This window comes from Branchiostoma floridae, chromosome 5 (genome assembly GCF_000003815.2).
Source record: "Branchiostoma floridae strain S238N-H82 chromosome 5, Bfl_VNyyK, whole genome shotgun sequence".
In the NCBI taxonomy this organism is placed as follows: domain Eukaryota; kingdom Metazoa; phylum Chordata; class Leptocardii; order Amphioxiformes; family Branchiostomatidae; genus Branchiostoma; species Branchiostoma floridae.
In genome coordinates this window covers 10,700,084-10,713,912 of record NC_049983.1, presented here as the reverse complement: position 1 = coordinate 10,713,912, position 13,829 = coordinate 10,700,084, and the positions used below count along the sequence as shown (strand labels likewise).

At 42.1% G+C, this 13,829-nt stretch overlaps 1 protein-coding gene across 1 annotated transcript; it reads left to right on the top strand.

The window, feature by feature from the left end:
• The first annotated feature begins 1,925 nt into the window (after window positions 1-1,925).
• On the top strand, window positions 1,926-13,371 carry LOC118416163. Its single transcript, XM_035821241.1, has 19 exons — window positions 1,926-2,201; window positions 4,873-4,933; window positions 5,738-5,851; window positions 6,039-6,163; window positions 6,574-6,703; window positions 6,855-6,887; window positions 7,047-7,243; window positions 7,537-7,611; window positions 7,795-7,867; window positions 8,355-8,503; window positions 8,629-8,694; window positions 8,811-8,868; window positions 9,055-9,230; window positions 9,421-9,492; window positions 9,956-10,013; window positions 10,189-10,377; window positions 10,551-10,778; window positions 11,238-11,481; window positions 12,011-13,371. The coding sequence occupies exons 1-19, from the start codon at window positions 2,112-2,114 to the stop codon at window positions 13,191-13,193; spliced, it is 3,321 nt and encodes a 1,106-aa protein (XP_035677134.1). The 5' UTR covers window positions 1,926-2,111; the 3' UTR covers window positions 13,194-13,371.
• The last annotated feature ends 458 nt before the right edge of the window (window positions 13,372-13,829 follow it).

Genomic DNA, 13,829 nt, shown 5'->3' with positions numbered 1-13,829 from the left:
AGCGTTGAAAAATCTTTACTTTATCTATGTAATTCGTCGCAACGTCTTGTCAACAGCATTAACGTTGTATCTCAATATCTGTACTATTCTAGAAGAAACGTTGTGTTGTGGATCAATACTCTAGAAAGTACCTTCTATTGTTTGTTTTCGCGTCACAGCGTTCGTACATATTTTTAAACACGTTTGTACTGTTTTGTCTCGGCGTTTACGCATGTTTGCGTTGCGATAGAACTGTCACACAAGCACGTAATACGATTTAACCATTCAACCAAAAGGGTCAACCGAAGGGGTCAAGAGGAAGTCTTCCCGGTTTTGGATCATGTTTGGGTGTTTGAATATCACCCTGTCAAGGATCTTTCCTGTTGATAACACAAAGCGCCTTTTAATTTGTACGGCATTTGAAGGAAGATTATTGTTACAAGACGGGGTAACACCTTTTCCCAACGCCACACACTTAATTATAAAAGTATTCTCTCACGCTCGCTCGCTCGCTCAATCATGTAGTTATTTGCAGCTGACCTTGTACGACCTTTACCACGTGGGCGCACAGGTGGGCGTGTACATGTGGGCGTGAGGACGGAGGGGGCGATAGTATGACCAGGAAACAGTTTGTGTCGCAGTAGGGATCGAAGTATAACTCATGTTACCATTACAGCAACATACTTCTGTTTGTTGAGGATGTCTCACTAGATTGTCAAACGTTGGCGGCGTCACTGTATTCTAAATTCAGCTTGTGCTACCATTGACAAAATAATGGAATCATCATGCAAGCTGTACAAGTATGACAACAAAACACACAAAGCTAGAGATTTTTGTCTCATCAATTCGTTGAGCCCTTTGTCAAATCGCTCGGCCCCAGCGAGGTCGAACAACGTACCGCACTTCAGTGACCCCCTTTACTTGGAACTGCGGCCAGATTTCGTGGAAGGCTTGTACCAACGAATACTCCCATTACCCTCTACAAACTTGCAAGGCATATATTATATGCACCACTTCCTTAATTTTCGGCGTAACTGAAGTACTGTGAAAGGGGACGTTCAAGAGGGTTTAATTTAATTGTATCGTATGGAGAAAATGGAGTGTTCGCAGTGGTTCTAAGTTCGCGGTTGAAACAATAATGGGATAGGTGGACAAAAGACAGGGCAAACATTTTCGTGGTTGTTTTGAAGAGGTTAATGTGAAAACCGCGAACATAAATCCACCACGAACATTTCACCTTTTGTTTGTTTGTTTGTTTGTTTGAACCTTTGTTCATATTATTCGACAGTATTATTGGGCTGTCACGGAATCGGCACTCGATGCTTAACTCGCGTCTGTTGTTGGTGGCATTTACTGAATATGCCTTGTAGGTTACTCTCCAAGCAGAGGTTAGGCTCCGGCTGTTTTTAGGCGTTTTTATCGGTCTTCCTATTTTGTACCGTTTTCATTTATAGGCCGCAAGACATAGAGCCTAACCTCTGCTTGGAGATAACTGTAGGTCACTTCTTGTCGATCACCCACCCCCGCAGTCAATCAATACCTCCTACATGTTACACTTGTCACAGGGCCAACATACTTGAGATAAGCAAATAAATTACCTACGATCCTTTGTTTATTTTTTAATCTGTTTATTGTCAGTTATTGCTTCAGAATTGCAATTAAGCCAATGCCATATTGAATTTAAAAGAGGTCACAGGTTGCCACAGAAGGACTATTGTGCTTTAAACAGGAACAGATACGGCCACTTCTGTTTTCTTCTTTTGTTTCACAAAAGGAGAAAGGGGAAGTCCCTCAGGCACACCTAGGGTTGTCAAGTGGACTGTTCCATTACGTCTAACTTAAGGGTGTGCAAGGAGATTACAATTTTTCACAGATTTCATCTGAAAACAATCAATCTATTCCAATCTAAAGAAAAATGAATATCTTTAATTGATTTAGGCCGCGTATTATAGAGACTACTTACATTTTTTTCTTTGATTTTGATTCTGTCTTGAGAACTTGAGAGGAAGAATTTTACCGTTTCTGGTGTTCAAGAAACCCCTGGAAGCGCCCATACGTGCCTTTAAAGCACACATGTGCGTGGCGTGGGGAGGCCACGCGCCCGGACTTCAAAGTCTCTCCCTGTAGAAATCATGGCTCCTCTCGTCTTACTTCTGCTCCTTCTAGCTAGAGTGGAAGGACTTGAGAACTCTGCCAGGCCGTCCTGCAAGACGTGCAGTCAGGTAAGAATGCGAGAACATGGGGAAATTTTTGACAGTATTAGGAACTTTCACTTCTTGGGGAAACTTTCCGCGTGTTTTACGGTTCCCCATGCTTTGTCCAAGCACAGGTGACAGCTAGGGAAGTTGATACTGTATAGGAGTGCCTGGTTTGTATGATGATATGTTCAGTTCTGTCATGGAATTACTTTTGGGTCTGACGGAGTTTGCGTTCCTTTTTGGTATCATATTTGGGGTTGTCGGTTGTAAGAATTGGCGGTGGGTACATATATAGGTATTTAGAACAAGGGTACGTTATTTCTGCAGGTGATAGTTAGCTTCTAATTCATGTAAAACATGTTCCTAATCCTGGCTATGGCAATATGCCACAGAACGTTGAAAAAACATGCTAGCCTTAATGCTATCAGAAGTAAGGTAGTTCTAGCTGGAAATAACTAAAGGTAACATTTTTAAGGGGGACAAGATTGATCTTTGTTTCGCCTGCGACAATATCAATAACTCGACCAAGTTGCTGAGGATATTCTGAGGCTATGTTCGTAGTGTCCATAGGACTGAATGAATGATAGAAAATAGGTCATTATACAGTTTCACTGTCGGACATCTCGTCTTACCTTAAGCTTGTCAGGTGACCCCTCTGGCGAATGACGTACTTTCGTACAATATTCATTCATTCATTCTCACCATTAGTTATACCATGAATACGATGTATAGTTGACAAAACTCGACAAGATTTATGTTTGAACGATAGGCTTCCTTAATTAATCCTCATAGACTAGCGATTGTATTGGTCATTTTCCCACTAACAAGCGACCTCCGTGCTACCATTGTTACATTGCCATTGCCCGTAGCCTCTACCAGGTTCCGCGGATCGGTGGTCTAATAGTAGAAATTGGACAAATAGAGTCTATAGTACGCTAGCGGAGTCGGCCGGCCAGAGGACTTATTTCCTCACCGCCGCTCGCTCCTATGCCAATTTAACTCCTACTAGGCTTTTATTCCTAGCTTGGCCAAAGTCCCCTATTTCTAGTCGGCTAGGCGGGAGTCTTGTAGAGACTACTTGCCCGTATCATGACAAGGCATTTCCGTCTTCAAACACACATGTCAGGTAAGTCGGTTTCAGATATAAGAAAGCTGTTGTTTGCCTTTTCCCACGTGAAAGCAGAACAAGGAACAATTTTCAACAGAAAATAGCAGAACTCTGCACCAGTGCCCTTTATGCTTGTTTGTTTGTATAATGTTGGTGGCTGTATAGATATTTGTCTCCTTGTTGTATTTCTATTTGTTCTGTCTAAAGTACATAAACACTGGGACGTACACTTTTTGTGTTATACGGAGACAAGTCAACATGTTTTCAACTGCCTGTATGTTGACCACGTTCCCCTGCTTTCTCATGCAAGGTCATGCAAGGTTTCTACACTGTAAATGATGTAAACAACAAAGATATTAAGCATTTCCGAGAATACAGCTTTAAAAGGCCGTATGGACGAACGTGTCTCAGAAAACGATCGATTTCTGGCCTTGTTACTATTTCTAGTCATTATGGTAAATGGAAGTGTTTAAAAATCGATGTACAATGTAGTGGCACGTCTTATGTCACCTGTTTGCACGTCTTATGTCAGCTTTCGTTTTCATAAGAAAACTCTACACATAGACACAGTTTCGTATATGGATCGTGCGGACAAAATTTTGATACACAGGACGCGAAATACTTTGAACAAAATCGGTATCATTTTGTAGTTTATCCTATGTTGTGTGTTCACCATTGTGACTGTTGATTTAAGGTTGACCTCCCAGCCTATCCTCAATAACAACTAAAGAAAATGGGGAAGAAATCGGGATATAATGTCACGTAAAGTAAATAGGCTATTAATGGTCACCCGCCTTTTTAGTAAGGGTGGCTGTTGCTATGTATAAGAGGGTAACGTATATGAGTATTCTGGTAAGGAAGTTGCGTTACACCCCTTTCCACTGAAGGTGGCGACCTCTCTACGACCCAAGTTTTGACGAGTTTCTCAATAACTTTGATACAAAACGAACGTTTTTCTTATGTTTTGTTCATACTTTGATATAATGTCCTGGGTCACACAAATCCAACTTTGGTCACTGTGTAGTTGCTCAGTGATCGTCTTCGCTAATTTCCGTCTCTTAAACGATCATCGCCGTTTTACGCATGTATAGTGCGCCTGGTTACCATACATTTTGAAAGTTTATCACAACGTAGTTGGTTAGGGAACATAGTTCAGAAATGTCAAACCCGAGGTAGTCACATTCTTTTACAGACATTTTTTTTTAATCAATTTTCACGATATTGTCGTACATTTGTATTTCAATATTGCTTCTTCCAAAATATCATGAAACGCTCGTACAAATCGTATCGACCGGTCAGGGATATGGCAACGACCGTATGAAATGGCAACGACCGTGTACGAAATGGACAAAGTCCGACTTACGCATCGCCGACTAGTGGCTCTTTACATGGCATAATTCAGACTCGATGGCTGACCATGTTAACGTTTTGTTTATTTAGGCTGGCGTTGAATCTTATTCAGATTCACGAGAGGTATACAGCCTCAGAGAATTAAAATGGATCGTTCAAATATGAACCCGTTAATAACAATACCTTTCACTACATGCTATAAAAAGGTCTACTAAATATTTCCCACGTGTTTTTCAGAGTTCCAGTGATCGCGGGAGTGTAGTAAACTGCATAAATGGGTGTGCGGCTATCAAAAAAGGTAGATATTTTCTTCCTTACGCATATATCTTGTTTCTTGATATCCTTTTTTTAGATTTAAAAGTAGACGGTTTCAGTGTACATCGTAGATAACACTATAATAGATCTGTGTACTTCAACTGGAAGCAGCCTCACAGTTGAGCCTCTGGTTGAAATTAGTTAGTAGCTGGGAGAATCCTGGAGAGGGCATCTCGGTTGGGGCTGTAACCGTTTTTCGGAAGACATGTCTTCGATGGTGTGTTTCGAGCACGTCAGGGGAAAATAGGTAGCAACACCTCTCCGTAAAACTATACCCTACTACAGAAACAGCAAAGAAACTTGCTACCCTATTTGCCACTAGGCACTAGAAGAAGAGCCATCGCCTACCGTGGACCCACCATCTGGAACAGTCTACCACCGGACATACGCACAGCCCCAACCCTGGCTTCCTTTAAGAGACTCTTAAAGTCACGGGAACGGCCAAATGAACGGACTTGAATAATGTAGCAGTTTTTATCATGTATTCTGTATGTATGTAAATGTAAATGGTGTATATAGACGTATAGGACCTATAAGGACTCAAAACGATGTAACTTTATCTCTGTTATATACTTTGTCTGACCCTTGCCTCTTCCCTCATGACCTCAATGAAAAGCGGCCTGTAGGCCGATTTGAGCTTTCATGAATAAATAAAGGTTCGAACAAACAAACAAACAAACAAACAAACTAAAAGGTTATCAACGAACAAACGAGCGTAGTCTATGGATCAGGCTGAAGATTTACCGCATTCCATAACTCTTTATCTACTTTTTTTTTAATCTCTAAGATGACTGCCTGGAGTCGTCGTTTGGGGACGACGTGCCTCCTGCCCCCGTAGAGCTGCAGGTCAAAGGATGGAACAAAGACACCGTCAGGATCACATGGAAGACAAACGCTACCGGTGAGAACATGATAGCAGCGACAGATAAAGAAAAGAAAGCGACGAAAAGGGTCTGAACGAATTGTTACCAACTGCAAGTACTGTTCATTACTTACCATTTGTACAAGGACAAGCCATATAGATAGACAATTACAACCCAAAATTGAATGACAATCTGCTAATACTTTTGTCTGTTTTCTTCTGTCAGCCTCGGGTATTGAGTTCCTGAGAGGATTTCAGATCCAACTGAACTTGAGGTCCATGCAGGAACACAGGCCGTGTAGTCAAATAATCATCCCAGAAGGCGTGCGGTTACAGCCTACAGACAGTGAGGTACATACATGCGCTTTGTTACGTTCGCCAAGACGTTTATGTTTTTGGTAGCGTTTTATTGTATGTGTATGTATTATCATGTATGTGGATGGAAAGCATTACTCGAGAATTGTCGATATATATTTTGTCGGTAGGTCTTAACAAGACCTCAAAATAATTACATTGAGGGGGGCCTAGCGTCTTGTCACGGCACTGCAGCAGAACTTCCAATTTTGATATCTCGTGTTCTGGACATCCTATGACTGTGATGAACACTTGGAACAGGGAGTAAGTGCTGTAGGGTAGTGGCTTTCTTTAATACTGCAGGAGCCAGTTTTGTTTTATTTTGTGATTACAAATAGTCCATACTACCATTGAGTACTTTTTGGTGCCTTAAGTCAACTAATGCATCCTGATCTTTGCTTGAACAGTTGATCTTTCAAGAAGAAGTGTCTGGTCTATATCAGGAGGACTACGATGTCATTGTGCAGTCTCTGCCGAAAAGCCAAGATAGGGACAATGGCAACTATCTACAACAAACGTATCACTATAAGGCCCAAAGTATGTTCACGATAAGTTGTTGATTTGTTTAGCTGTTTAGATATATATTTCGATTTTACAATGAAATTCGGTGCAGCCATACTACATGTACACATTGTTCTCTTTCACGTGCCGTTTTCAAAAAATTACTTCTTTTCCCACTTGTTCTCAGACCCCAAAAGGCGCCGTGGCAGGGCAGACAAAGGTACGACACGACTGATTCTTTCACGGCTTCATTGATTGATTGAAAATCAGTTGTTCCATTTCACCTAAGATTTTATTTGGTCATGGATATAGATCCATATTGTTCAGGAATAAGAAAAACGCAAGGTCTAACTCGTTGGTTTATCTCCTGTGACGACAGGTTGTAGCGACGCCAACAGATGGCGCCCTGAGAAACTCAATGTTACAACAGTGGGCCGTCAGATCTTCATCAGAGCAAAGACAAAGACCACGCAAAGAGGACGAATAAACTGCATAAACCAGTACGCCCTATACTTAGGCAAGATACAAGGGAACCAAAAGTCTCCAGCCGTAGAAGACACTATCTACATAAACTTGGTGAGCAAATGGACTTTTCATTTTCCTATTGTTTTCAACAAAGAGATATTTGATGTCCAATCTGATCTTTTCTGTGTGTGTGTATGTGTGTGTGCCTGTGTGCCTGTGTGCCTGTGTGCCTGTGTGCCTGTGTGCCTGTGTGCCCGTCTGCCTGTCTGTCTGTCTGTCTGCGACACGATAATTTGAGAAGGCCTAGAGGGATTGTCTTGGGCAAGCCGTTATAAGACATTGAAATGATTGGAGTACCTGCAACATGACAGTACTATTGTAATGATAGATTTTTCTTCATTCAGACACCTGAAGAGAGTAATCAAGAATACTTCAACTACACGATCTCAGACCTGTCACCAGGAAACTACACACTACAGGTTCGTCCATAGCTACAAATTTCAACACTTTCTGTCATGCATGTAGGGTTATACCTTTCGATAAATTAGAGAAATCCAGTCCTTTCAGGAAGTTCATCGTACAAACAGACTTACCAATTTCATGAAGACAGTATTTATACCAACGTTAGATGCCGCTAACTTCTCCTCGTCTTTCATCCACAGTATGCCATTTCGTTGAAACTAAAGTTTGTGCACGATCCCTGGCGATCATATCCAGTAAATGTTACAGTGCAAGGTAAGGCAAACCATCACCATCTCGTGGTACCAATAAGACGTTTCCTTTACTAATTCGACGGTTCGTTACAACTTTTCTATAGTTCGTGGAAGGGTAATATTCAGTTCAGTTGAAGGGTAATATTTAGAAGTATGGTTTACCACCGTTTCCCTTTTGTCGTGCTCGGGGCACCTCCTCAAACACGGGACCCCCATTTTACGTCGCTCCAGACAGACTGTTGCAGCCCTTGCTAGGATTGCACGGGTGTCTCCCAGTTACCAACTACAAATCTATCTAATCTATATTTTGAAAACATCTTTTGAGTTTTTATATACGTTATCTTGTCGTCTAGTTAAATTGTAATAAACTCCTGATTACTCATATTCTCTAGGCAAGGAGACTTAAATGTCACAATGAAATATATGTCATCTTGTCATTCTTACTGGTAGCGTCAAAATTGTATTCGGTAATGTCGATCATCAGTAAGACATTTTTTTTTTCACTTCAGATTGGAAGCCAAACAACGTCACCACCCAGACGAACGGACGTAACGTAACAGTCCGCTTCGACGCCCCACCGCTGAAGTACAACATCTCGAAGTGCTACGTCAGGCTTTTCCGCTATGACGACGAACTGGATTTCAAATCCAATGAGTTTGTAAGTATTGTGAAGATGCGCCATTGAATGAAGATACACATAAAGCAAATGTAAAAGGGATAGACACTAGAAACTGTGAACTTGATCAAGATTAAAAGAATGACTGTATGTTTCTCTCATTCCAGGACCCTAACCAAACGGTTGTAACTGTTCACCTTTGGAACCTTCCTCCAGACACGTACCGTGTTAAGGTTTGTGTTATATTCTACGACTACGTATACCTTCTTTGTGACTTCATCGCTGATGTTTCAGGCTGTTTCACATTGTCTTTTAGCTTTGTAAGTAAATATTATAATCATTTTTACAGGTGTCTGCACCGTTCGAAGACGCCTTTCCTTTTAAAGAAAAAGACTTCAGCATTACAGGTAAAGTACCCTCCTTTTTATACCGGGACACAGGAAAACAAGATTTGATTCGTCAACAAACAGTAGAATTTAAAAGACATGCTATGTACGTATTTTATGTATAATGACGGACAAAAAATGTTTACCCACATCATTCTCAGTACATGTTAGGAATTAAATCACCTACCGTGTACTTTTGCCCATTAGATTGGGTGCCGAATCAGGAAGACATAGAGCTGGTCCAGGACTCCATGAGACCGACCGCGAACTCCACACGTTTGACCGTCTTCTTCCCCAAACCCCCACCAGACCACGACTATCCCAGCTTTTACGTGTACTATGGACCTCAGACTGACAAACTGCAGTACATGGAAATTTGTCAGGTAACTGCATAGCAACGTAGAAGAGCATTAATGATTGAAACCTCATACTTGCTTTCACTCTTCACATATCCAGTCTGTCAAATGTTCCTGTGGATGATGTTTGTCCCAACTCACCATTCCACGGACGTTTACAACTTTTTACTTTAACTCTTTGAAAATTCATCTAGGCTCTTATATTTTCATTTTCCAGCCTCATGATGACGACAGAAAGAACGTCACAGTGCAGTTGGATGTCGTCCAGAGCAGCGACCTATTTTTCCAGGTATGAGTGATAAATTTGATCAAATTACATCATGCTTAGTAATTAGTACTACGGCCCCATTTCCACCCATGCCTGTAGGGGATATAGTCCCGTTCGGGCTCTGACGAAACAAATTTGTCCCGATGGACTGTAAGATACTGCGGAAACGCATCTATTTGCTGTCGGGTTTTATCTGTGAGGTTATGAAGAAAACACAAGGACCCCGCGGTGCCCCAAAATACTAAGTACTCGTAGCCCGGAAGCTACAGGGTGTGCTACGCTGCCACGTCACGTCATGACCGAAAGTACTTAAAAATCAGCCCGACTCTTTTTTTCTACTAAAAAGGACCGTAGCATTAGACATCGTTTTTTTTTTGTAAAATGAGAAAAGACATTGTTGTAACGCCCCTAAAGACACATCAACATGCATACACTGCACAGGCTTTTACATCTTTAGTCATCTGGAGACTATTTGTATTCCCAGGTGTCACCTCCTTATCCTGATGCAGCCCGGAGTAAACTGAAACATTTCCAGATACCAGGTGAGAAATTCACCAAACGTTAATTTAGATTCTGGTACACGCAATTCCCTGGAAATTTGCTTTATGTGTTCAGTTGTCGATTTCTTATATGTTATTTTCTATCATACATTTTGAAAAGTTTTGACTTTTTTTAGTACGTCTAACAATCCGAGTTCTCTTTTTTCCCATGTTAAAGGAAAGGTTGTCAGCCCACAGACCTGGCCCCTACCCATGATCGGTGGTATCGTCGGTGGATTCTGCCTTATCCTGATTCTCGTCATCATGTACGTAAAGAGGATGGTCGACAAGAAGTCTGCATCATTTACTGGCATCATTAAAGGGCTTATTCCAGGTCGAAAGCCCAGCGGAGTACCCGAAATTAAAGGTGTGAGGTTTGGCTATCTTGGTCGCTGTTGTTTTCTTCTTTGGAAACGTCCGGCTGAAATGACATATTTCAATTTCAACTTCAACTTCAAGTCCCAACACCTACTTAGTTCACTTTCTTCTTCTTTTTTCTTTACTGTTGTCGGACTTACCCTCATATTACTATGCATACAGAAGCCAAAAAAGTCTTGGTGATCTCCACAAAGAATCCCCCCTCTCACGGGGGTCCAAATGGAGCCGTCCACCACTTTGCGAAGCTCCTGCAAACGGGGCTGTACTGTGACGTCATCACGGAGCTGACCAGTCAGAGGGAGGTGGACCTTGTGGGAGCGGCACAGTGGTACATAGACAAGATAGAAGCTGCCGACTATACGGTGGTCGTCTGTCCACCCAACAACACTGGTAAGAAAACGTTCCTTTTCGTTCCTTTTCGCACATTCAGTGTGCATGTGTTTAAGATTATTCTCAACTTGACAACGCGTATGATTCGTGAATATATGACATCTTTTGAAGAACATGGACACAGCACTATCTGTTTGAATATCATAGAAATCGTATCACTGGGCATCACTGAATACCAGAACTATTTTCTGGTGCCTAGATTTTTAGACCTGATTATTTATCACATTTACTAAGTTATGAAGGACGTTTAGGTGGAAAACGTCATAATTGTATAAGTTGTACTAAATCATGTCTGCATAGGTATGTCATTAACAGTCTACTAGTACTGTACGATCGCGAGTGAAAAATGAGATAGTACCCCTCTATCTCATTTTTCACTAAAAGACAGATTTTACACCAAATATGCTTTAAGGAAAATTGAAAATCGTCTTCCTTACAATTCTGTTTTTTTTTCATCAGGTGACGGCGAAGAAGCCCAGCCGGACCCCATATACACACACTGTGTCCGCATCCTGGGAGAGAAGCTCTCCACCGACCTCGCCACCCAACACCACAAGTGCCTGACTGTCCGCTTCGAGTACAGCGGTAAACACACCGTCCCGCAGGTCCTGGGCACTGCTCGGCACTACAAGATCAAGGCGCGAGACCCAGACTTTGACGATGCCGTCGTGGACCTGTTCTGTCATTTTCACAAGTTTGAGAGGTAAGATGTGTTTGATGGATAGGTTAAAATAAAGGTATGGCCTTCTGGGGCCATAGGGGGCAGTGGGTTGCTATCCATTGTGTCTAGGGTACGGTACTGTAATGCGGTGCCCATCCCTCTCCTTCCAGCACCTTTTAGCTGCACAACCAAAGACAGGGTCCCATTTTTGCACCTGGGTGGAGTGAGAAAAGTCGTATAAAGTGCATTTTCCAATGGCACAGTATCGGTGGCACGTCAGATGACTCGAACCCAGGACCTCTGGATTCGGGACCAAACAATCTAACCACTGCGCCAACACGACACCAAATACGTGTAGACAGATCCTTTCTATTTCGATGATTGACTGCAAGACCAATTAGTTGGTTATTTTCAATTTATGAGTGTTTTATTGACTTGATGGTTTTTTGTTCAGTCATCATCCTGATAGCTCTCTTCATCTATTTACATTCCGCATATTCCATGCTTGATGTTGCTAATGTTTTGTTCACGGAAAGGACAGAAGATGAATTTATTTCTCTCCCCTCTACAGATATCAACTCAACCCCGAGTCTCTGACGATCAGAATCGGGGAGCAGGGAAACGACGTGATGGCATGCAAACGCAACCTCCAGGCCGCCCTCTCACGTAACGCTGCCGTCCTGGGTAGTCCCGAGGGTGGTGATGGGATGGGCCTTAGTGTCCCAAACACCCCTGACCAGCTACCACGTGGTTCAAGCTTAGAGTCTTTAATGGAGGGGGAGTATGCGATAGAAGGGGATACTCAGAGTGCGTCTCTGGATTCAGTCAATCTAGATGAAATATCCCAGTTTAACAATTACCTTGACGATAGATATGGCCAACTTTCACCAACTGCCTGTATGTACAATGCCGATGCCTGCTCAGCTAATGTCAGTTCCCTTCCAGTGCATGGCACTGAAGGTTCAACCGGGGTAGCCGTTATAGGAGAGGGTGGGTCTATAGCTGACGTTCCGACGAATCGCACATATGCTCATGCACACCATGCAGTAGAAATGAATTCTACCCATATTGGGATGGGCAATCTGGGGGATTTTGAAGTTGACGACTATAGAACTATTGCTGGGCATCGAGCTGATCATTTTCAACATATAGAAGGTTGTGTCCAAACGAGTTTTAAAACACCAGACCAGGTCCCCCAAGAACAGAGCCTTTCGTTTGATAATACAGACCAAGTACCTGCGTTCTCGGCTCACGACACTGGGTATCACTCTTCCCAGAATAAAGTGGAAGTAGTTTCCCCAAATTTCCCTCCGTATCCATTCCGACACTTCCCGTATGCAGGCCATGCGTCCTATTCCCAGAGACGTCCTCTCCCAAGTGAAGAACAGTCAGTGCGTCACGAGACAGACACGTCAGATGCTAACAGAGCGAACGGAAGATTACATTTTACAGAAGGGGGACATCATACAGCCGGTCAGTATCCATCCCTTCAAGTAGGCCCAATGGTAGAAACTTCCCCTTCCCACGCCACGGTGTCTTCCCCCTCCCGACCGTACTTACAATGTCCTCCGCCCGGGCCACCTTCGGGTTTACCCCGGGCCGAGTCTCCTCCTCTGAACGGGGGATTACCAAAGTTACCTCCTCCCTCCAGTAACTTTAACATTATGGACCAGTTGTCTCAGTTAAACAGAGATTCACAGTTAAGGTATATGGAGAAGGACAGCGGGCAGTCTTACAGAGAAACTAGGTTTTGAAGGGAATTATATCCTAGACTAAGTAACAGAATAAGTCTAATGTATATATGAGTGCTGCTTGTAGATGCCTGTACTGTAGATATTGTCGATGCTTTGGTTAGATGTATGTATGAGTCTATGAATCATTGAGCCTGAAATAACAAAAAAAAATTTGAATCAATAAAAATTTAGTTTTCAGTGTTGAAAAAGTATACATTAGCAAATTTAGCCTTTGCAGATTGTTCTTAATTATAGCTTATATCTGCTAAGCAATAACAATGCCGTGTATTGTACAATATACCGCAAAAGTATTAATCGCTTTGACGAAGCTTAAAAAATATTTTTCAACGAAAGCTATGGGATGAAGATGATATGTTTTAAAGATTCTTGTCAAATTACAAGCACAAACTATTCGAGCAGCTATCATGACAATCGCTTCGCTATTTTACAATTTGGTGATTCATTTTATCCTGTGTTGACATACTCAGAGTAGTTTCAAGAACACTTTACAATTTTAAATGTGAGTTTTTCTGTACCATTTGGTGTTGATGATTTAGAGCAAAGAGTAGTTATCAATTTGAAATCCGCCAGTACAAGAACGATATCAGTGTTATCGTATTGAATTACGCTTGGATTGTTATATAAACGGAATCAAGC

What these genes read in the sequence shown, in the direction of transcription:
- LOC118416163 (XM_035821241.1), top strand. Translation starts at nt 2,112, where the DNA reads ATGGCTCCTCTCGTCTTACTTCTGCTCCTTCTAGCTAGAGTGGAAGGA. An exon ending in ATGGAAGACAAACGCTACCG is followed by an intron (nt 5,852 to 6,038) that starts GTGAGAACATGA and finishes TTCTTCTGTCAG; the next exon opens with CCTCGGGTATTGAGTTCCTG. An exon ending in GAAACATTTCCAGATACCAG is followed by an intron (nt 10,014 to 10,188) that starts GTGAGAAATTCA and finishes CCCATGTTAAAG; the next exon opens with GAAAGGTTGTCAGCCCACAG.